Source organism: Sminthopsis crassicaudata, chromosome 3 (assembly GCF_048593235.1).
Source record: "Sminthopsis crassicaudata isolate SCR6 chromosome 3, ASM4859323v1, whole genome shotgun sequence".
NCBI classification, from domain to species: Eukaryota; Metazoa; Chordata; class Mammalia; order Dasyuromorphia; family Dasyuridae; genus Sminthopsis; species Sminthopsis crassicaudata.
In genome coordinates, this window is record NC_133619.1 from 374,995,030 (window position 1) to 375,018,462 (window position 23,433).

The 23,433-nt window shown below is 35.3% G+C and overlaps 1 protein-coding gene across 4 annotated transcripts in view; it reads right to left on the reverse strand.

Moving 5' to 3' along the window:
• Positions 1 to 23,433, reverse strand: part of MAP3K19 (mitogen-activated protein kinase kinase kinase 19) — a 62,772-nt gene that overhangs the window by 23,010 nt on the left and 16,329 nt on the right. For all 4 annotated transcript variants that reach the window (XM_074301885.1, XM_074301883.1, XM_074301884.1 and 1 more), the window contains 4 exons: positions 21,623 to 21,738; positions 15,694 to 15,790; positions 13,065 to 13,149; positions 7,108 to 7,373 (listed from right to left, as the gene is read on the reverse strand). In XM_074301885.1, coding sequence (XP_074157986.1) covers positions 7,108 to 7,373; positions 13,065 to 13,149; positions 15,694 to 15,790; positions 21,623 to 21,738 — 564 coding nt within the window. The remainder of the gene's footprint in view (positions 1 to 7,107; positions 7,374 to 13,064; positions 13,150 to 15,693; positions 15,791 to 21,622; positions 21,739 to 23,433) is intronic.

Genomic DNA, 23,433 nt, shown 5'->3' on the forward strand with positions numbered 1-23,433 from the left:
TTTGTAGTGGCCAGAAACTGGAAACTGAGTGGATGCCCATCAATTGGAGAATGGCTGAATAAATTGTGGTTTATGAATATTATGGAATATTATTGTTCTGTAAGAAATGACCAACAGGATGATTTCAGAAAGGCCTGGAGAGACTTACATGAACTGATGCTGAGTGAAATGAGCAGGACCAGGAGATCATTATATACTTCAACAACAGTACTATATGATGATCAATTCTGATGGATGTGGCTCTCTTCAACAACAAGATGAACCAAATCAGTTCCAATAGAGCAGTAATGAACTGAGCCAGCTACACCCAGTGAAAGAACTCTGGGAGATGACTATGAACCACCACATAGAATTCCCAGTCCCTCTATTTTTGTCCGCTTGCATTTTGGGTTTTCTTCACAGGCTAATTGTACATTATTTCAAAGTCCGATTCTTTTTGTTCAGCAAAACAACTGTTTGGACATGTATACATATATTGTATTTAATTTATACTTTAACATATTGAACATGTATTGGTCAACCTGCCATCTTGGGGGGGGGAAAGGAGGGGGAAAATTAGAACAAAAAGCTTGGCAATTGTCAATGCTGTAAAATTACCTATGCATATATCTGGTAAATAAAAACTATTAAAAATCATTTATAATTATTGTTTTTACTATTTAGACTTTTTTATATTTTGCTAAATTTTCTTTTAAGTACTTAGGTATTAAATGATTTAGGGACTATCCAATATCTGTATCTATATATTTATATATCTATCTATATATTTATTTATTTATCTATATATGTATTTATATTTAATACTTATATTATTTCTGACAGTCAAGTGACTATATTTTATACATATATATGTATATATATATATATATATATTCAGATGCAGTCATTGTATCAGATGCTTTTGCTTAATTATTTTATTTAATAGAAAGAAAGGTTCAATCTGGGATGGAGGAATGATTTCACTCTCCCTACCCTAGAAATAACTATAATGTTAAAATAAAAGACATCAATAAAGTATGTTTTAAAAATATATGTTAGAATTATTTCATTATTTGTGGTTGGTTGCTTTAAGTATAATGTAGTTTTCCTGTTTGTATCTCTTGACAATATCTATTTTTACTGGTGCCTTATCTAAAATCATGATGGCACTTCTGCTTTTTTGGATTTGCCTGAAGCATAATAAATTTTATTCCAACCACTCATTTTAATTCTGTATGTCTTTATGTTTTATTTATGTTTCTTGCATACAGCAAAGAATTGAGTTCTATAACACATTCTGCCACTTTCTTTTGTTTTGTGGATATTCAGTCCATCAACAATCACAATAATAATTATTAAGCTTGTACTTTCCTCTATCAAATTCTATTAAATTACTTTTTTAACCAGCACTACCTGCAGTTTACTTGCAATAATACCACTCTCCTTTCACAAATATTTCCCATACTCTAGTGTTCAGCCTTAAACCCAGATTTTTTGAGTTTTCTTTTATTCATTGTCCATCTCTGTCTTTGTCTATCTGTCTCTGACTGTCTATTTCTGTATCTGTGTCTCTGTCTCTATCTTTATATGTCTGTCTGTCTGTCTCTCTCATGATTAGAATATGAATCAGCCTTTCCCCGTTTCTCTCCAATAGCCCAAGTTTTCATTTCATGATCATCTCTAGCACCCCATTCCAAGAAATATTCATTCAATTAATCCTGTTTGCAGAAGATTTTAAGATATGATTTATCTAGACATACTCTTGGTTTTCTCAATGATTCTCATATAAGCTAATATGTCTATAATTTAGTAACCACCTTAGTACTGTATCCAGTCAGGATAAGAGAGTAGGTCTAGGTTACCCTTATTCTTTCCATCTTTATCCTTTGTGGAATCCCACAGTGCCAGAAATATGACTTCAAGTCTTCGAAGCTCTTTCCTTTATTCTCTCCACTTAAGTACTTTTAGTTTATCTCCTTTTCTTTCCTGTTCTTAAATATTTTCTCCCAATGACCTTCAGGTAAGAGTTATCTTTTTTAAAAACAGCTTTATTTTCTTTTTGCCTAATATAAACATTGATTTCTACATTAGGTCTTTGCTTATTATATGAACTTATTTACTATCTTAAGTATCTTACTGACAACTATGCATAATTAATAAATTGACGAATATGTATAACAAATAACATTCAGTTATGGTCTCTTCAAAAAAATGATTAAAATTTCTTTTTTTTTTAACTGAAAAGTAATCTTTTTCATTGATGGCTAAGGTAAAGAATACATGTTATATTATTTTAGGGTACAAAGTTATTTTCTATGCTTTTTTCAAAATATATTCCAGATCTCTCATTTCTTTACTTTGGCAGACAAATAGTTTTATGAGATTTACACTGTCTTTTCTGGATTTGTGAAAATCCTGGTTCTTGGCTATGGAATTTGGTGCCTATTAAATTTAGAGCTTATCTCCATTAGAATACTGTGGATTTTACAAATCTCTGGTTTTCTCTGCCACTATTGAACCACTTTCCAGTGTCTATACCCTGGAGGAGTTAGCCTCTCAGATCCAACCCCTAACCTAGAACCTATGCTCCTTTATTTTCAGCCCTGCCACTCAGCTGCTAGATCTATACTCCCTCCCCTTCCCAACCTCTTTATACTCCTTTTTCATAATACCATCTTCAAATCAATACTAACATTGCCTCTAGAAAGGACATATTGATCAGCTTCCTATTGTTTCACTCACCATCTCTGATTTCCCAGATCAACACACCCTTTCTTGACCTTTATGTGCTGTCTTCCTTTATTCAGGTCAAGGATTGTCTTTCCTTTTATATTTGGCATATAGTACTAGTGCTTAACAGATTTTTTTTTCATTCATTCTTTTTCTTTGTTCTCTGAGAGCTCAAATTTTAAAAACTTCTTCCTTTAATTCTTTTATCAAACTTCTGAACCAGTACTGACATTCTTGCTCTTGTCTCATTATCATTTCTGGGGTGCTGGAGAACTTGCTAGTACTGAAGAAAAAGCTATGGTTTGAGCTTTGGGAGTGGATTAACATGAACATAGCAAACAATTGTTTTCAGCAATGCTTCCAGAAATTCCAGCCATGTTTCTCGAGTGCCCAATGAGTTCTATTCAATGTCCAAATTATGCAATACCAGCCAATAATGCCCAAGACTAATAGGAAAAATAGTAAAAGGATTTTATTGAGTCTGAATACATTGTAATATTTCCTTCCTTCCAGTCTTACATAAGTTTGATTTCCTGTTTAGGTAACAGGTAAAGAAAGACTAATGTGGATACTCATTAATCATTTTGTTGTCATAGATGTGACATACATATCTGGTAATTTGAAAGTTTGAATTCAAGAGTCACCCCTCCAACTCTAAAAATTACCTCCCAAAATTGACTTAATTATTGATGGACAGCCCTGCAGAAAGGCCATAAATTAGATACAAACTCTGAAATCAAAAGCAGGATTCAAAGTAAACACATTGGGAGATGGGTGGCTACCTCCACTTAGGCTATTCATTACATATAGACATGGCCAAATATCTTAAGATGTTCTCTAAGGCTGATTTGGGATGCAAAAGAAAACTGGCAATCTATCTACTCTTATGCTTTCTCTCCTTTAAAATTTAAAAGTTGGCAATATTAGATCAAGGTAGGTGTTAAAGGTCTTTGGAATTCCTAAAAGAACCTTTCCACATTATTCAACAAGGTACACTGTTTTCCATGAGATAGAGGACAGTTCAACAGGTAGTCCCAGATAAAAGATAGAGATCTGGGATTTCTCCATGAACCATCTGCATTGTTATTATGCTTTATGTTCTAGGTCACTAGGTACTCTCTTAGGAGCTAGAAACAAGAACAAGAAGGGACTCAGAAATCTATAATTCAGATATCCCAGGCCTGGACAGATCTTAACTGTTTTTACCATAGATTACTCTACATTGGTATATGCTTTGTGAGAGTGGGCACCAATGACCAGTTTCTAACACTACCAACCCAATTTCCCCTACCTCATACACAATCCCTCTTCTCATTTCCTTTGCTCTCACTCCACCTACCAAACTTACAACCAAACTCCCAAGTGCCACATTTAAAATAATAGTGATTCTCTCACTTTCTAATCTTATGCAAATATACCATCAGAAAACACAGATTCATTCCCCAAACCTCCTCAAAGACGCAGTATCCATATTCCCATTGTAATTGCTGATCCTCCTTCCATATTATAGTTAATACCAAGCTATGTTCTCCAACCACCCATCAACCATCAAAGCCCCAAGACTATTTCCTATCACAAAAGGATTTAGTGTCAGAAGATTGGATTCAAATACTGACTCTGCCATATATTTTGTTTTCTGCAAACCACGTAACCTATTTGGGCCTCTGTTTGTTGTTACTCAGTCTTTCAATTGTGTCCAGCTCTTCATGAACTCATCTGGAGTTTTCTTGACAAAGATACTGAAATGGTTTGCCAGTTCCTTCTCCAGTTCATTTTACAGGTGAAGAAACTGAGGCAAATATAGTCAGAGTCAATATATGTAAGTGATTACACAAATCTCCAGGCAAAGGAAGGGCAGGGTCTGTGGGTCTGAGGGTGCAGGGTCCTAAGGTGGGAGGAGAAAAAGGGTCAAGTCAGACTGGGTTTGTAGCCATGTTTCTCGAGTGCCCATTCTTGAAAGGACTGAGACAAAGTGGAAAACCACTTGCCATGCAGCAACTTAGAACTGGGAGAGTTTATATGAAATGAAGAAACTCAGGTTAAAAAAATGTCAAGTTAACTATATATCTCAACCAATTCTTTTTATTTGTGTTTCCTTCTCCTCATTGTCACAGAAAACACTAGTCAGGTCATGGGTGTGGTCTGCCAAGCTTCCTTCTGACTTAGCAAAGACAGCCAAAGTTCCTGGACTGGTATTTCTGAAATTGGTCCTTGTATGGCAGAGTTGATTTATTTGGAAGGAGGAAGAACAAAGGAGACCTTTTTGTCAAAGAGCAAAGTAGCTCCTGGGAGGCTGGTTATCTGTTGGTTTTCCCTGTGTGTCTGCTTTTATATTACCCTTTCTTGGCTCTGTCAAGAAAGAGTCTCATGTGGCTGGCAGAGTGCTTAAGCTGCTGGAAGTCTTTTTTTAGAAAAAAAAATTATTGATATTTTTTAGTTTTATGTCACTTTCATTTCCCAATATAGCTTTCCACAATGCCTCTGTACCTAACAAGATTGTGGGTCCTAACATCATGTGCCTGTCTATAAAATGTGGATTTTACTATATTAGCTAAATATAAATACTGTGGATTTCAAAAACTGCCTAAGGCTATGATACATGGAATACTATAACTACACTCTGTATTAGGACTATATGTACTTTTGGCATAAAAAAGCACCTGGCTCTTTTATTACATCTAGATGGTACATGGTTTTATATTTTCAATGAGCTATATTATTTCATATGACCAGAGCATTATAAACTAAATGCTAATTTCGGGATCTAATTTGAGATTTTTCAGCAGACTATTCAGAGTTTCATGTGCTGTTATGAAACAGTGAATAGCATACTTAAAAATCGGTAAGATCAGAAAAGAAGTGGGCTGATCAATCACAGGACAAGAGTGAAGGATAACCAACTGACAGTCCATGTCCTCCACCGGTATCCTCATAATATCGAGAAAACAAAAGAAGGTGCAAAGGAGGTCTTAGCCAGCTTCCTTGTTCTTTCTCAATCAGTCGCTTCTGCCCTGTTAGGATAAAACTTTTGGAAGGCATTGGCAAAAGTCACATAAGATGAACAGGGATGGATAACCATAATTTGAATTATTAGAGAATACTCACATTGATGAACTCACAGGTCCATTAAAAAATTTACAATGTGGATTTAACATATATTTTAACATGTATTGGAATACCTGCCATCTAGGGAAGGAGGTGAAAGGAGGGGAAAATTTGGTTTTGCAGGGGTCAGTGTTGAAAAATTACCCATGCTATAATAATGATTAAAAATAAATAAATAAATCATAATTTAAGGAAGATAAAATTGTCATATATAGTATATATATTTCTACCTCCATCCCCACCCTATGGAAAATGTGCAGATATTCTCTATCTGCTTCTATTTAAGCATTTCTCCTCATTGGGTTGAATCCCTCCATTAGTTACTGGTTCAGAAAAGCTGATAATGCTGGGTGTCACAGCAAACAGAAGAGACTGCTTCCAGCTGGCAGGTTGGAAGCACTTTGAGGACAAGATAAGTCTCCAATTATGGGATGAAGAAAGGAAAAGTCCTTCCCTACCCCATCAAAATGACAAAGCAGGTCTTCACTCATCACTAGAACAATGGACTCAATTATCTGGCCTTCTATCAGAGGACCTTGGCTGTTGCCTTTCCTTTTGTGCTTCCTTCCTTCCAAATATAGGCCCTTTGACCATGGCAGTGCTCTGGAAGGCTTGTAAGTGCTGGTAATAAGTACAGCGTCTTCCAGAATGGTTGCAACAACGGTAATAGGATTGGATCAGTGCTGCCAAAAACACTGGCTTCAGAAATGGAAGCCCCCAGAAGGAAAAATCTGTTTTGTGTTTAATTAACTCTGTGCTCAGTGGAAATGAAATGTGAACCAGCTAATTAACAACTTTGCAAAAAACCTGCTTAGACCTCAGCAAAGCTTGAATATTAGCCTTCTAACTGATTTTAATAGTAATGATAAATACTATATCCTGTTTTAATCATTGATGATTTCTTTATTGCTTAGCATTCCCTTTTCTGTCTCATACCTGACATACAATTATTTATTTAAACTTTCCCTTTGCTAGGAATAATCTTTAGAATATTTCTAAAACTAGCAATTCTTTTAGAAATAATTTCCTGTTTCGAATATGAAAATTGAGGATATTGTTTCTCCATTGAGAAATCAGACTACTCCCAGAGGAATGGAAAATGGAAAATAAAGTAGAGACATCAGCACAGGTTGACAGGCCCTGTGGCCTTGGCTAAGCAGGGCCTAGCTACCCCTCATGCTAGATTTATTTGAAATATTTTAAAAGGTTGTTCGGAAGACTCCATGGCATGATATTTGTAAAAATATCTAGGCTTAGACTTAAGTAGCCTATTATTCACAGAAAGTAACTTACCATCCGATTTAGTGGGTCGCAAACTCTCCTTCGTGACCCGGAAGGTGTTCTTACCCATCATAGACCGGGAAACATTAGGTTCTGAGCAATGTCTCGGCACCAGAAAATCCAGGTCAGCACCAGGAAGCTCTTTCAAGCTTTCCTCTTTCTTGAGAAGGAAAGGTAACAGAGTCTGTTGCCTGATTTTAAATTCCACCATCTCAGTTTCATTTGGAAGAGAAAGAGAGCGTTCACTTGCCCACTTTTTGTGCACAGATGTTGTCTGACTAAGAGGAAAAACAAAACCTCATTCAGAACTTATCTCTCCAACTTCCCAGTCTTCTGTAATACATTTTTTAAACTCAGAAATCTATCATAAAGGCCAGGTAATTGGCAAGATGGGAAAGATGTCTGGGTTGGACTGGCCTGGAAGTGAACAATGATGTGTTCCAAAGCCTCCCTTTGCTAAAAAGTAGACTCAATTCAATTCTACTAACATTTATCCAGTGCCTGCTGTGTACACTGCAAAGTACTAAATACCTGAAATGTAAAGGGGAAGGAGAAGAAAGGAATAAGCATTTATATAGCACCTACTATGTGCCAGACACCATGATAAACCCTTTTAGAAACATTATCTCATTTAATTCTAAGAGCAATCTGTAGAAGTTGGTGCATTTTTGTCCTTTTACAGCTAAGGAAACTGAGGCTTAATAGAAATTAAGGAATGCCCAAAGTCACACAACTAGAAAGTGTCTAAAGCTAGAGCCAACCTTGTCTTCCTTACTCCAGGTCTGAGTTCTGCCCACTGGCTGCTAGCTACCTCTGAAGTTGAAAATGGAATTGTCTCCAGTTATAATAAATAAATAAATAAATAAATATAGATATAGATATATATGTGTGTGTGTGTGTGTGTGTATATATATATATATAATAGGGAAATAACTACAATGCAAGATTCGGGGGGGGGGGAGGGAAGATCACTCTTACTTGAGAGGATCATAAAAGACTTCAAGAAAAAGATGAAGTTTAACATAGTCTTCAAGATTTAAAGTCAGCCAAGATAGCAAATTAGAGGAAACCCAGATGAACTCTCATTGCTTCAAATTGAATTTTGGAGCTACACCCAGCAAAAATTCAAGGTAAGACATTTTTCTAGCTTAAGAGCATTTGGGAGGCCTGCAGGATATGTTTGTGACACCAGGAGAGAGGCTCGTTCAGAATCCACATAAGCGATGGCTATGGTCACAGGAGCAGCTGCAGGATTCCTTAGCCCACTAAGCAGGTTGTACAACTGGTCAAAAAGAGATGACAGGGATCCTTCTGCTGACATTAGGTACAGCTGTCACTGACTTACAACTGTATTGGCCACGTGCATTTCTGGGTTGTAGTTCCAGCATGGAGAAAGTTCTGGGGGTTTGTCACAAGGGAGTTTTTTTTGCTGATGCTTGTAGCCGCAGGAAACCAGGATCCCCTCCTGAGTAAGGATCAAAGTACAGAACAAAAGAGCAGAGAGCTCATCTTTCCCAGGATCACACTGCATTGGAAGCAACATGTGCAGACTCCAGAACTGGCTGTGAAAACAGCAGCATCAAAAAGTCTGAAGCTTGGATCAGTGCCTCCCCAAGCCATGTGATCAGAGCCCAACTTTAAAATAAAAGTCAAAGTCAAGAAATAAGCCAGAAAATTTGAGTAAACAACAACAATAACAACAAAAGAATGCCATAAAAAGCTGATATGGTGGCAGGAAGACCAAGACATAAACCCAGAAGAAGACAACAATGTGGATCCAAGTCCAAAAAGAATTCCTGGAAGAATTAAAGAAAGTGATAAGAGTGGTATAGAAAAAAAAATGGGAAAGAAAATAAGGATGATATAAGAAAATTATGAAAAGATAGTTAACTGCTTGGTGTTTTGTTTTTGTTTTTGTTTTTTAAGGCACAAATAATACTTCAAGAAAAACAATTAGCCTAATGGTAAAAAGAGTAACAGAAATTCACCAAAGAGAAGAATTAAGCAGAATAGGCCAAATGAAAAAAAGAGGTATAAAAATTCACTGAAGAAAATAACTCCTTAAAAAACAGAATTGGACAAATAAAAAAAGAAGACACACACTCTCACTGAAGAAAATTACTTAAAAATTAGAATTGGGCAAATGGAAACTAATGACTTCATGAGACATCAAGAAACAATAAAATAAAGTCATAAGAATTTTTAAAATAGAAGATATGTGAAGTATCTTACTGGAAAAACAACTGATCTGGAAAATAACTTTTAAAAGAGATAATTTAAGAATGATTGAACTACCCAAAGCCATGAACAAAGTAAAAACTTAGACATCATATTTCAAGAAATTGTTAAGGAAAAGTGCATCAGTATCAGAGGGCAAAATAGAAATTGAAAGAATCCACCAAACTCCTCCTGAAAGTGATCCCAAAATGAAAACTTCCAGGAATATTGTAGTCAAATTCCAGAACTCCCAAGTCAACAAGAAAATATTGCAAGCAACCAGAAAGAAACAATTCAAATTTTGTGGAGTCCCAGGCAGAATAAAACAAAATTTATCAGCCTCTATGTTAAAGGATCAGAGGACTTGGAATGTAATATTCCAGAAGTTAAGTAGCTAGGATTATAAACAAGACTAGCCTATCTAGCAAATCTTTCAGGGAAAAACATGGATGTTTAATGAAATAGATGATTTGCAAGCATTCCTGATGAAAAGACCAGAGCTGAATAGACAATTTGCCATTCAAACACAAGACTCAAGAGAAGCATAGAAAAGTAAATGTATTAGCTGTGTGACTCTGAGCAAGTCACTTAACTCCAATTGCCTAGGGGGAAAAATGTAAAAGAATAACCATGTGTCTCAATAAAATTAAACTTTTAAAATCCTACATGGAAAAATAATACAAACAACTCCTAAGAATTTAAACATTAATAGGATTGTTAAAACTCTTATTAACTTCCTACATAGAAAGAGAGTATAGGAATGAGTCGATTATGTTTGAGTGAAAGCGGGGAGGGGGGGGGGGAGAAGGGGATACACTGAAAAAAAGGTAAGGGAAAAGTAGAATTGAATAGGGAAGTTTTCTCACATAAAAGACATGTGCAAGGAGAATTTTTATAGGGAACAGGGAAATGGGAATGGTATGACAGGCAATGTTTCAACCTCACTGTCATCAGAATTGGTTATATATATATGTATAAAATTGGGGGAGTAGATGTACACACACACACGCTCAGTTATGTATAGAAATAGAACTTACCCAACAGAAAAATAAGAGAGGAAAGGGATAAGAAAAAGGAAAGGAAGTGCTAATTGGGAGAACAGAATAAGGGAAGCAACAATAGACTTATAAGTAAGGACAGGAGAGAGAGAGAGAGAAGAAAATGGGATGTAGTAAAAAAATATAGTAATCATAAATGTGAATGTGAATAGGATGTGCCCATTTGTGAAATGAAAGTGGAAACCAAAATGGATGAGAAACCAGAATTCAAAAATGTTATTTACAAGAGACACACTTGAAACAGAAAGAGATACATAGAGTTAAAATAAATACCTGGAAAAAAATCTAACATGCTTCAACTAAACTAAAAAAGGCATCGATAGCTTGATCTCAGATTAACATCAGATCTCAGAAAGCAAAAATAGATCTAATTAAAAGGAATAATCAAGAAAAATACATTTTTATAAAAGGGACCTTGGACAATGACATAATATCAAAAAATTTTACATGAAGTTTTTGATAAAGGCCTTAATATTTAAAAATAATAAAAGTCATTCTCCAATTGATTAATGGTCAAAGGATATAAATGGGCAGTTTTAAGAAGAAATCAAAGTTATCTATGGCCATAAAAATGTTCTAGATCACTATTGATTATATGGGACAAATGCTGGAAAGGAGAGGGGGAAAAATAGGTACAGTAATGAATTCTTGGTGGAGTTATGAAATAGCCCAATATTTTGGAGAACAATTTGGAACTAGGTCCAAAGGGATATAAAACTATGCCTCCAAGATGTCAAAGGAAAAGGATTTATATGTCCAAACTAATTATAGCAGCTCTTCTTGTAGTAGCAAAGAATTGGAAATTGAGGAGATGCTTATCAATTGAAGAATGGCTAAGCAAACTAACATATGACTATGATGAAGTTTCATTATGCTGTGAAAAATGATGAATGAGGAGAGTGTTTCAGAAAAACATGGCAAGACCTATATGAACTGAAGTAATATGAAGTGAGAAGAACCAGAAAATCAATGTACACATTAACAGCAATATTGTAACAATGACCTACTGTGAAGGATTTTGCTACTCTGATCAATATAATGATCCAAGAAAATTCCAAAGGACCCACAATGAAAAATTTGCTTCACCACAAGAGAGAGAACTGATGAACTCCAAGTGCAAATTGAAATATAATCTTCTCACTTTGTTTTTCTTGCTTTGGGGGGAAATATGGCTAATATGGAAATATGTTTTTGCATGATTTCTCATGTATAGTGGATACCATATTGCTTGCCTTTTTAGTGGATGCAAGTGCAGGTATATGGGAAGGAGAGAATTTGGAACTTAAAATTTAAAAAAGAAAAGAATGTTTAAAATAAATACATAAGAAATTTGTAAAAGAATAAGGAAAACATCAATTGGCATAAGTAAAGAAAATGTCAACTAGTATAAATAAGCATGGAATCCTTTGAAAAGTGGGGGATTAAGTGCAGAAAGACATAAGGATAGAGAAGAGGAGCACAAGTCCAGGAAATAACAAAGAGTCAAATTTTAATGGCATGTAAAATATGATAAAGGAATCACAATGAAATGATATTGGAAAAGTAAATTGGAGTAACATTTAGTGGGTCCTGAATTTCAAGTTATAGAGGTAAAATCAATCGGTTTTGGCTAATGATGGGATGTAAGGGTAGCATAGGACAGAGAAAAGGACCAAGATCAGTGTAAGGAAAGGATGAAGAACAATTCTGAGGTGTTTGATTCTGGATAACTAGGAGGGTATGGTACCACCAAGAAAAATGGGAGTAGAAAGAGCAACAATGAAGAAGACTCAAAAGGGTAGATCAGAGAAGTAGGAAAGGAACCAGGACAAAGCAGTACCAAGGGAGAACTACTTAACAGTATTGAATACTGTTGAGGCCGGGTTGGTGCCAGAGAGAAATGTGAACATTTTGATTTGATAACCAAGAAGTCATCAGGGACCCTAGAATGAGCAGTTTGAGATGACCAGTAGGAAGTCAGATTGTAGGGTATTAATGAGAGCCTGGATAGTGAGAAAGTAGAGGTGAGAAGTATAGATTATGACTTCCAGAAGTATGGTCATAAAGGTTGTTAAAGGGGAAAAAGGACATAGAATTATAGCCTGAGGATAGGGAGAGATGAGAGAATACAAAAAGAGATGAGATCAAGAGCACAAATGAATTGGTTACATGTTTTAAAATGGGGCAGAAGGCTCAGTGGATAGAGCATGGGGCCTGGAGTCAGGAGGACCCGAGTTAAATCTGACCTCAAACACTGATCTGCCTGTTTGATTATAGGCAAGTCACTAAAACCTGTTTGCCTCAGTTTCCTCATCTATAAAATGAACTGGAGAAGGAAATGGCCAACCACTCCAGTGTTTGCCAAGAAAACCCAAAATGGGTCATGAAGAGTCAGATACACCTGAAAAACAACTAAACAATAACAAAAAGTGTTTTGAAAGGACAAGGCTTCCATTATGTTTGAAATAAAAGGAAAGGAATAGAGGATGGTAGAGAACAAGCTTTATGAATAGTAAAGGAAAAGAGATCATCTGCTGAGAAGGGTGGGGAGGGTATCAGCTTAAAGTGAGGGAAGATTTGGAATTAATACCATGGAAATACTGAATTTAATATCATATATAGGACAACTAGAAATTCAACTTGACATGAATGAAACTATCATTACAGCAAGGTGACTAGCAAATTCCATGTAACACTCCAAAAAATATTCCTTACTTGTGCACTTCAAAATCACTGTCAACTTTGCTCATTTGTTCGGGACTGTTGTCTTCTCTTTGAAAAGTAATAATAATTTCATCACCTACAGAAACACATAATAGCAATGGGAGGAAAACATAGGAAAATATTATAATCTTGATTATACAAATTAGTCTTCATATATCAAAATAGTATTGTCATTAAACAAGCACTCTGAAACAATATACAGTTGGTTTAAAGGAAAATTCTGGTTATGTTATACATTCTAGATGTCTTGAAGGATCATCTTCAGAATTGGTACTAGAATAGAAAATAAAGGGAATTTCCATATTGTGAAGATGTTAAACTATTTTCAGTTTTCTAAAAAATCCTACTATTTATGGAGAGCTTCTTCAGTATCTGAAAATTATTTTTTTTAATTTTGATTTGTGCCTCAGTCTTCAGATTTGTTTCTAAATCTGTCACTTAATCAACTCCACATGCATTCTTTCTTGATTTGCCATATTGGTGTTGATGCCCATTAGGTTTTAGCCCCACTACAATTCAAATTTAAAAACTCAAGAGATCCACCATCCTCAGCCTCCTCAGAACTATTGGTGTGTACCATACTCATTTTATCTGAACACTTGCAAGAACAAAGTATTTTTAAAAAGTCAATAGGCCATTTCCAAAAGGAATTTTTTTCTTTGGAGTCAAATAGTGAAGGGAGGTATTATTACTTTTTAAAAGTAAAACAGTTATAACAGGTTGTGATAAGATGGTGTCATAAAAAAGGCTTACCTAGTTTTACCTTTCTCATTGTTATTCCAATATTTCTAACATTTCACAACACAAAAGAAAGCGTTATCTAATAATAGCATTACTGTGGATATAATCAAGTTTTTTGCCTTTCCAAGAGTTTACATTAACTATTAAATCTATTAATAAAATAACATAAATTAAAATGAATTCACTAAATATTGTACTTCAAGTATCTATAATTTTGTCACAGTGGGTACCCTCTAAACTGAGAGAGATCTTAAACCCTCTCTCAAAAAGTTTATATTCTATGAAAGGAAACAGCAAAAAAAAAAAAGAAAGAAAGAAAGAAAGAAAGAAAGAAAGAAAGAAAGAAAGAAAGAAAGAAAGAAAGAAAGAAAGAAAGAAAGAAAGAAAGAAAGAAAGAAAGAAAGAAAGAAAGAAAGAAAAAAAGAAAGAAAGAAAGAAAGGAAACAGCAAGTACATGTCAGTATACATAGAATAAATATAAGCAGAATAAATATAAAATAATAAGTTAAATATAAAATAAAATAGAATAGAATAAATATAAAAATAAAATAGTTAAATTGGAGGAAATTATAGAGAAAAAATATAAATATAAATAGAAAATGCATCAATTGGCAACTGAATAGATATGTGGAAAGAAGGGAGTGAGGAGTTCAAAATAATGCAGAGGTTACAAATCTGGGAAACTGGAAAGGTGGTGTTACTTCTGACAGAAATAAGAAAGTGTGAAGTGGAGAAAAATCACTTTTGATTTTGAGAGAAAGATCACTCATTTTATTTTAGTTTGTTGAATTTGAGATGTCTCTTGGACACCCAATTTGAAATGTTCATCCTCTGAAACACACATTTTTGAACATAGCAAATATATGAATTTGCTTTACTTGACTATCCTTATTTGTTAAAAGGATCATTTTTTTTTCTTATTTGGTGAGGAAAGAACTACCAGTAGTGTTGTCAAAGAGAAAAAAAATAAGGAAAAAAGAATCGCCAAGAAATTTTTTTAATGCATAGAAGTTCTGAAGGAAACCGATAAGTAGGACAACTTTAAAGTAACATTAAAATTATTATGTACTTCTTAAAAAGACAAGCTATACATGTGTGCTTTGGGGGACATTAGTGGAGGAAACTTGTCTGAAGTAACAGAGCAGAAGAAAGATGTTCTGAGAAGAATCTGAAGTACCCAGAATAAATAGCATTCAAGATATTTAATAGATGAAGTGATGGTTAAAAAAAAAAAAAAAGTCATAGTTGTGAAATTTTTTTTTTCCCCTTGAGGCTGGGGTTAAGTGACTTGCCCAGGGTCACACAGCTAGGACGTGTTAAGTGTCTGAGATCAGATTTGAACTCAGGTCCTCCTGAATTCAAGGCTGGTGCTCTATCCACTGTGCCACCTAGCTGCCCCATATAGTTGTGAATTGCACTAAATGTTTTGAGTATTAGAGTGAACACAGTACATTTGAAAATGACCAGGGACAAAATAATCAAAAAGATAAATGAATAAGATAACAATTTTCATTCTATTAGGAAAAAATCACAAGAATACTTTGAAGGATTAGAATTGAAAAAAAAAAAAAAAAGCTACCATTTGTGATGGGACATAAGAGAAACAGAACAAAGAATTATTGCCTGAATAGACATAAGTTAAATTAAGGGAAGGATAAAAGGAAAGATCTCATTTGTGGGAAGAGAAGCAGGAAAAAGATACACTGATTTTCCATGAATGTGAGTATGGATCAAATATAATATGATTAATTGAAAGTGCTAGACATTGAGTCTACCTTCAAATACTGACCTCAGACAAATTCAGCCAGAAAATGAAGGGGTTAGATAAACTTTACCATCCGGTTGTCCCTCTATAGCTATGATCCCCTAAACAGTGTACCTTTTGTCTTATTTCCATAATCCTGTACATCTTCATGTAGGCTTTCATCTTCACTGCTCCATGTAGAATGACTAAAATCTTCATCATGGTCAGACTCCTGAAAATTTGTTTTTAAGAAAGGGGAAAAAGCTTTACTTACATTCTTTTTTTTTTTTTTTTTTTTTTTTTTTTTTACTTTTACCACATAAAAGAATTTATAGATTTTTCTCTGGACTGAACTTTCAAATTTGAGTAGATAATATGATTCAATGATACAATAGGGGTCAAGGGTCCAACTATCCTGGAGCAAATAGTTAACTACTAGCTGTGGTACAATCACATAAGCAAGAATTAAGATAATTGTTAAAATCATCCAGGCATATAGCAATTAGTATTTTCTATTTCATTTCTGCTACATATGTGGCTGATTAACTGCCATGAATGAGAATGAATTAATTGATCCCTATTGTATCATTGAATCATATTATCTACTCAAATTTGAAAGTTCAGTCCAGAGAAAAATCTATAAATTCTTTTATGTGGTAAAAGTAAAAAAAAATTTTTAGTTAGCAATTTCCCTCCTCTCTCCTCATCTTCTGAACTCACAGTTATATTTCTTTTTTAATAATAGCTTTTTATTTTTCTAAATACATGCAAAGATAGTTTTCAACAGTCACCCTTTTTTTTCTCCCTCCCTCCCCATTTCCCCTTCCCTAGATGGTTATATTTATATTTATATTATAGAAATAATATGGGGGGCAGCTAGGTGGCGCAGTGGATAGAGCACCAGCCCTGAATTCAGGAGGACCTGAGTTCAAATCTGATCTCAGACACTTAACACTTCCTGGCTGTGTGACCCTGGCAAGTCATTTAACCCCAGCCTCAGGAAAAAAAAAAAAAAAAAAAAAAAAAAAAAAAAGAAAAGAAATAATATGTTTATTTGTCCTGGTAGCTTCAGACCTATGACTGGCATCCATTGACATCACTGTTAAGAGGTAAGTGCTGTGGTTGATCAGATGAACTTGGGATGCTCTTCCAAAGGTTGAGCACAAACAGTCTATGTGAACATTTGGGGTGAATTCTTCAAATCTATTCACTTCTCTTTTCTTTTGAGCTACTTCAATTATGCTTTGCTCATAGAGCACATCCCTTCTCTGGCAGTCCTGTATCAGTGTCCCTCATGTCTCATAATCAGTTTTAAAGTTCCTAAAAGAGGCCTTGAGAGTGTCCTTGTATCCCCTTTTCTGACTCCTTTGTGAGCGCTTGCCCTGTGTGAATGCTCCATAAAATAGTCTTTTTTGGCAAGTACACTTTGGCATTCAAACAATATGGCTAGTCCAACAGAGCTGCACTCTATAGTAAAGTTGGAATGCTTGGCAGTTTAGTTTGAGAAAGGACCCCAGTGTCTGGTACTTTGTCCAGCTAGGTGATCTTCAGGATCTTCCCAAGACAATTCAAATGGGAGTCATTCAGTTTCCTGGCATGGTACTGGTAGGCTATTCTGGTTCCATAGGCACACAACAGTGAAGTCAGTACAGTGGCTCTGTTGGCCTTCCGTTTGGTGATCAGTCTAATACCTCTTCTCTCCCACACTTTCTTTTTGAGCCTCCCAAGCACTAAGCTAGCTCTGGCTAGCTCTGGCAATGCCTTAGTCAAAAACATTATTGGTGTGAACTCCCTTCAAAGTATATTGCCAAAATAAGTGAACTTATCCATAGCTTTCAAAACTTCTGCATTTGCTGTAATTGGTGGTTCCATATATTGATGGTATGGTGCTGACTAAATTTCTTGTGAATTAAGTCAAAATTAGCAAAAGCAGCAGAGGATTGATCCATACTTTGTTGCACTTCATCCTGAGAGTCTGAATTAAGTACACAATCATCAGCAAACAAAAAACCATTCACCAGCATTCCCTCCACTTTAGTCTTGGCTTGTAGCCTTATCAAATTGTAGATTTTGCCATCAGTACAGTAACTTATTTTGATTCTATTTTCAACCTCATTGAAGACATTTGACAACATGGCTGAAAACCTCATGCTAAAAAGCATGGGAGCAATCATGAAGCCTTTTTTCATTCCACTCACTGGTGACTAGGAAAGCATGAGAACATGGTCCATTATCCAGAATCCAGGCAAGCATGCCATTGTTAAATCAACATGTAATACTGACAAACTCTGGGCAAATTTTGATATCATTTTCTATATGCCTATACAACTGATAGTATCAAAGACCTTGGTTAGAGAAAGGTTATTAGCTGTCAACAGTTCCCCAATGACAGTTTTAAGTATAACTTAATATCTGACAAAAAAAAATATCACATAATTTCTTGGGAATTCAGATTTAATCTCTTACACAGAGGTATCAAACAACATTCTCAATGTGGGAACAGATTAAAATTTAACTGGGAAATATTTAATAAAATAAGTAAAAACACAATAATGAAACAGGTAATATTACCATGTGGTTTTCTAAGTTAATATCCAATAAGTTGGGATCTTTACATACTGTTTAGTGGCCCCTATTAGAAGATTAGAACTGAAATTGTGGTTTCATCAATATATCAAACTCCTTCCATCAAAGCACATCAGCATCTTCTCTGTAATTTAGAATCTTAAATAGATGCCTGGAACACCATGAGTTAAGTTCAGGGGCACTTTGTGTCAGAGCCCAACTTGAATCCAGGTCTTAGGCTCTGAGATTGGTGCAACACTGTCTCTCACATGAAATGAAAAATAAGACTAATGAGTGTCTTGAAAAACAAGACTAATGAGAGAAGCATTGTATAAAGAAAGTACTCTGGGCTCTTCTAAAGAAGGAATATTTTCTTAATGATATTTTTCCCATTAGTAAAACTCCTTTGAAAGATTGCTATTAGTGACATTAGTACTATCTTAATTCCTCTACACTCTTAGAATCACAATTGTTCTATGTAATAATTAAAGTGATTCCATAAAAGTTTCCAGAGTCAAGATGCTTTTCTAATTTGTGCTAGCCTTAAAGGGAGAAGCCTCATAAAAGTCACTGCCCTTAAGTCCAGATGGTATTTTCTGCCAAAGAGTCTCTTCAAATTGTAAACTTCCTCCACCCCACCCCTTTCCCAAGGTTTTGATGTTTCATCTAGTAATTCCTATGAGCAGAATTTATGAATGTTTCCTTTCTTTGTTTTAAATTCAATTATGGAAAACAGGAAAAGCTTCAAGCGCAAGAGTTCAGGAATGAAAAATTTGTCTTTCATCTAAAGATCAACCCAATTAAATTCCAAGAGGCTCATCAACAGGAGGTTCATCTCCAGGTGATGAATACCTTTGGCCAAAGCAAGACCATCAACTAAGAGATTGAAATCTGCTTTAACAGAGGGAGAATACCCACAATGAAAAAAAAAGATAAATTTAACATGAGAACATGGTCCATTATCTAGAATCCAGCAAGCATGCCATTGTTAAATCAACATGTAATACTGCCAAACTCTGGGCAAATTTTGATGTCATTTTCTATATGCCTATACAACTGATAGTATCAAACACCTTGGTTAGAGAAAGGTTATTAGCTGTAGACAATTTCCCAATTACAGATTTAAGTATAATTTAATATCCGACCAAAAAAAAAAAAAAAAAAGATAAATTTAGGGCTACTAAAAGGAAAAACTTCCTAACAAACACAGCTATGCAAAAGAAAAATAAGCCATCTCTAGAAATAGTCATTAAGCAAAGGTTATGGAGGATGTTGTAGGTTTTTCATACTTATACAAGTATGAGTAAGACTAGAAAACCCCTATATCTATATCAGAAATTCCCAACTTCTCTGATTCTAAAATGAAATTTATGGATTTAATTATGTCATAAAATATAGAGAAATAGCATTCAATGTATCCTGAAATTTTAAAAATCCTAGTCTTTTAATTATAAGGGTTTAGTTGTAATAATATTATATGTTTATTTTTAAAACATTTTATATCCATTTTTTAATTTGATCCTCACAATATCCTTGACCTTGATCAAGGTCAAAATGTTAGTGAATAGACTGCAGCTAGGACCTCAGTCTCTTGATTCTAATTTCTTCTGTTCCATATACCCTCAAACAGCTACCTTGTCCTTTCACTATGCTTTAAAAAGTCTACCATTATCTGGCAAACTCTTAACCCATGGCCTTAATCAGTAATTCATTTAACCTTAGTAAATCTACATTTTCACTGGATTATGGTAATTTAATGGTAAAAATTTTATCCTAAATTTTTTAATGATTTAGACCTCAATTTGAGGTTCTAAGCATTTAAAAGGATTGTCATGGGATCAAAGGTTTCCTTTTAGATGCAAATTTTGTGACCTTACCAGGTCAGCTTTTTGTCAGATGAACCTTTTGGAAAAGTAAATGTGTTTTTATTTGATCATTTGATACCCATGCATGACTTTCATTTCCCCTTAGAGCGATACTGAAAAAATGAAACCATTCATATTTTACTGTCTACTATGAAATCTTGTGCCCAAAAATGAGACCAAAAACTACTACTTTGAAATAAATTTTTAGTATTTACAAAGGAAAATCTGATAAAGTAATCTAATTTATAGGAATAAGACTCACACAAGCTACTTAAAAAGCTTTTAAATGCTTTGTGAATATAATCTTTTAAAAGTTGTGTTAAAATGTTTAAAGACTGAGCTGTAATTTTTTTTATTTTAGTCAAATCCAGGCCAAAAACTCTGGGGGTGTTCCCCTTCTAGAAGGATTCTTTTGTGAAGGCAAACTAGGTCATCTTTTACTTCAGTTTGTACCTAGCCTTTAATCACTGGGCACAGACGAAGTGAGGCCTGGGAAAGACTCTAGCTTAAAAAGGCCAAGATTTCCTACTACTTCGGGAGCCCAGCATCAAAGGTCCGGACTGGGCCAGAACAAAAACAATTGCTATTTATACTCAGACAGCCCTCAAAATGAGCTCTGAGATTTGGGCAGAAACCTGTTGTTGGCCAATCAATGAGAGACAGTGATTTGGATTTAAAAACGCCTAGAGTAGTTTCATTTGAATCCCATTGGGGTTTGTCTAACCTAGTTTACCACAACTATATTTCAAGAAATCATAAATGGCAGAAACTCTGAGAGTTTTTCCCATCCAGACTCATTTTTTTGTGAAGATAAACTGGGCCATCTTTAATCACTCACTGGGTGTTGCCTCAGCGAACTAAGACCTAGAGAAAATCTTAGATCCAAAAGGCTAGGGTTTCTCACTATATCCTGAGTCCATCACCAGTCTGCCTTGTCACTGGGCTTCAAAGATCCAGGAGGAGAGAGTGAAACTAAAGACTTCGCACCTGCTCTGCCTTACTACAATTCAATTCACTTGCAAGTCAAGAAAACATCCTCCTGATGTTATGTCTTCTTCCAGCATGAAGGAAGAACAACAGTCTGGGAGTAGCTGCCCTCCCAGGACCCAGCTGACCTGTTCCAATTAGGCAGCCCAGTAAGGAAAGAAATTATAGGAGATGTGTTTGGGAGAAGATAAATACCAGAGAGCCACTGATGCCTGAAGTTTTGGGTAGGGAATGAAGGGGAAGGAACTGAAAGCTGATACTCCAATAATGGCCAGATTGAATTTTATGACTAACAATTTGAGAATGTTTATTGTACTCTTTTCTTAATAGCACACCAGGACACTACATTATTATTCTTTAACATTTCATTTGATTCAACATCCTCACTTGGAAAATGGACTATATGAATTTTTAGGCAGAGAGATTTGACTTATTAAAACAAACAATAATTAATGATCTGGAACTGAACCCCAAAAGCTTTGATTTCTTTCCAAGTGTTTTAATTGTAGCTCAGATTAGTTTCTCCTCTGCTGAATTGTTAGGAGCCTTTCCTTATGTATTCAGCTTTGGGATCCAATCTCCAATGTGCTTTTCCATATACAATTTAAATTAGCTCAATTATGGGTTTTTTTGGTTCAACTCCCTACCTCGCTGCTGCTAATGCTTTGCAAGATGATGTTTTGGCTTTTGGCAGTCATCAGCATTTCAGATTCAGAAGGATCTGCATAGTAACAAATGTCAAGCAAGGATTCAGGATGTTGTTCTGCCAAAAAACAAAAAAAACAAAAAAATTAACATTTTAAAATTTTATTTATTTTTAATGTTTTATTTAAAATTTTTTCAATGTCTCTAGTAGCCTTATAGGAGAAGGCACATCTTACAGTTAAATCAACACCATTTTCCCATAGTCCTTCTTCAAGGGTGATCGACAAATCTAGGAGCTTGAAGGATCTGTAGCATCCTCATGCCAGGATTCATTAAAACAGGGGCAAGTTTCCCTCAAACCCCGCTCTCCCTAAATCCAAGTTCAGCTCTCTATTTACTTTGTCACCTAAAAAAATTAGTTCTTGCACATCAAGCTATGACTCCAGTTCTATATGAAGCTCTTTGAGGAAAGAAACACAGCTGGAGTGAAATATATGATTTTCTCCCAGCAAGTAACTTACAATCAGTTAGAGAGACAGGATAAATAAACTTCAAATAATTAGATGATAGTTCAAAAGAAAGCGTAATTAAGTATAAAATAATATGCTATTAACTATAGCATATAGTTATAGGAGTGATGAGATCTAGATTTCCAGGTTCTCAGTTAGGGAACCAAATGATGAGGTTAGGGTTCCTAGTGGTCAGGGAGCTAAATGAGGTGGTGAGTGACAGTTTCAGGATTCAGGGAACCAAATGAAGAAGTTTGGCTCCTCTAGAATCCCCTTGGATTCGTCACAAGGTAGAGAGTTGTGGGAATCCTCTTTTTGCAGGGCAGAGGTCCTTAGTTAAGGAATTTGTGAACCCAAAAAGCTAGTCTGATAAAAAAGAAGCTTATTATTGGCATTGGGAAGTCAGTCTTTGCTATGCATGAATAGAAAGACTGAATTCCTTGGTGGCAAGGTCCTAACAGAGAAGTATAAAGTTTCTAGTGGAGGAGTGCTGGCAGAGAGAGAATTTCTAGCAGACAAATCCCAACTGAGAGGTATAAAGTCTTGTTAGGGAAATAGGTGAGAAAGAGATAAAGAGATGATAACACTGAAAGAGAATATCATTTCAGCGGGCAGAGGGTTGCAGCTTATGCCAGAGAGCTCTCTGTTATTATATATCATTTTATAATAGAAGCCTAGGCTAGCAGATCTTGAGGGGGGCTGGGTGCAGTTTGAGCTGATATCAGAATAGAAAATCTTGGAATTGAATGAATGTCTCTGGGCTGATCTTCACCTCAATAGGGAGCTTAATCAGTAGTGAGTGTTAGCAATGGGAGTGGTATCCTCTCTCAGGATAACAGAATGAAGCTGGTAATCCTGTTTCCCTCTGGCAGGGTCTTTTACAGAGGCCAGAATCCAAGGAAACTTTCTCCTTGAAGGAGTTTCAGAGAGAGTTTTGGGGTCCCCCCTTCAGTATCAGGCTCCCCTCATCAGGAGTTCAAAAAATAGCAAGATCAGAATGGGCTAGGGAAATTATGGGAGGTATGAAAGAAAAAAGACATAAGCTACATCTTAAGGGATGGAAAACAGAGCTGGAACTAAGAAAAGGCAAATAGGGCTTTGCTCTAGGATGCAGAAATTTAAAGGAGACCATTCTGCTCCCTATGAGAGGTCACAGATAATTTAGCTAATGGAATCTCCCATATGATTAGAGAACAGAAAGGTAGAACACTAAATTCTTCTCAAAGCTTTTCTTTATAGAGGGCAGTATTTGCACTTCCCAGCTTTTTCTACTTACTGAGTACCTGGCACTCAGTAGACACTTT